Raw genomic sequence first — 883 nt, forward strand, 5'->3', positions numbered from 1 at the left:
CGGCCCCGGCCCGCGGCGGCCGCTGCGCGCTGGAACGCGCGGAGCCCGGCGCTGCGAGGCGGGGATGCGCTGTGTTTGTTTATTGTAAGAAAAAAAACGGGCCGCCTCCCGCCTGCTCAAGCCCGAGCTGCAGGTCTGCGTCTTCTGCCGGAACAACAAGGAGGCGGTGGCCCTCTACACCACGCACATCCTCAAGGGACCCGACGGCCGCGTCCTGTGCCCGGTGCTGCGGCGCTACACCTGCCCGCTCTGCGGCGCCAGCGGCGACAATGCCCACACCATCAAGTACTGCCCGCTGTCCAAAGTGCCGGCGGCCCGGCAGCTCCGGCACCGGACCGCGCTGGGCAGGAAGGGCCGCTAGCGGCCGGCACCCCCGGGGCTCGCCCCGCGGCGCTGCCCCGGTTATGGAGACGGCGAGGTCTGGCTGGGCGGGCGTGCGCGGGGGCTCCGAGGGTTGGGGCTGGGCCGGGGAGGTGCCGGGGGTGCCCGGGGGTCCCCGGTGCCCGGGCAGCGCCGCTTCTGCCGCCCCCCGGCCCCTGCGCTGCGGGACAGCGGGCGGCAGAGCTGTTCTGCACTGCCGGCTGATAGCAGGGCGTTTAATTAGGGTACAGCACTCCGCCTCGCAGCTCTTAGAGAGAGCATCCCAGCGGTTTCCTTCGCCGGTTCTAAACCCGGTGTGCAAATCGCCGTCGGACCTGCCCTCGGTAATTCCCGGAATCGCAGCGCCCTTCCTCCCGTGGGCACCGGTGGCGCTGGTCCCCGTGTGGAGTACTCAGCTTTAGGGAAGGTCTGAGGGGAGAAAACAGCCAAGTGCGTGTTTGAAAACACTCCGGGCTAGAGTGCAAAGCGAGCCTTGCTGCTGACAGAAAGGCAGCGAGAGTGG

At 69.3% G+C, this 883-nt stretch overlaps 1 protein-coding gene across 2 annotated transcripts in view; it reads left to right on the forward strand.

The window, feature by feature from the left end:
- NANOS1 (nanos C2HC-type zinc finger 1) overlaps positions 1–396 on the forward strand; it is a 995-nt gene extending 599 nt beyond the window's left edge. Inside the window, exon 2 of one of the 2 annotated variants that reach the window (XM_039709022.1) lies at positions 102–396. In XM_039709022.1, coding sequence (XP_039564956.1) covers positions 102–361 — 260 coding nt within the window. In that variant the 3' untranslated portion in view covers positions 362–396. Of the gene's footprint in view, positions 1–97 lie in introns of both variants that reach the window. The other variant, XM_039709023.1, reaches the window with a different exon arrangement.
- The last annotated feature ends 487 nt before the right edge of the window (positions 397–883 follow it).

Source organism: Passer montanus, unplaced genomic scaffold (genome assembly GCF_014805655.1).
Source record: "Passer montanus isolate IOZ18808 unplaced genomic scaffold, ASM1480565v1 scaffold21, whole genome shotgun sequence".
NCBI classification, from domain to species: domain Eukaryota; kingdom Metazoa; phylum Chordata; class Aves; order Passeriformes; family Passeridae; genus Passer; species Passer montanus.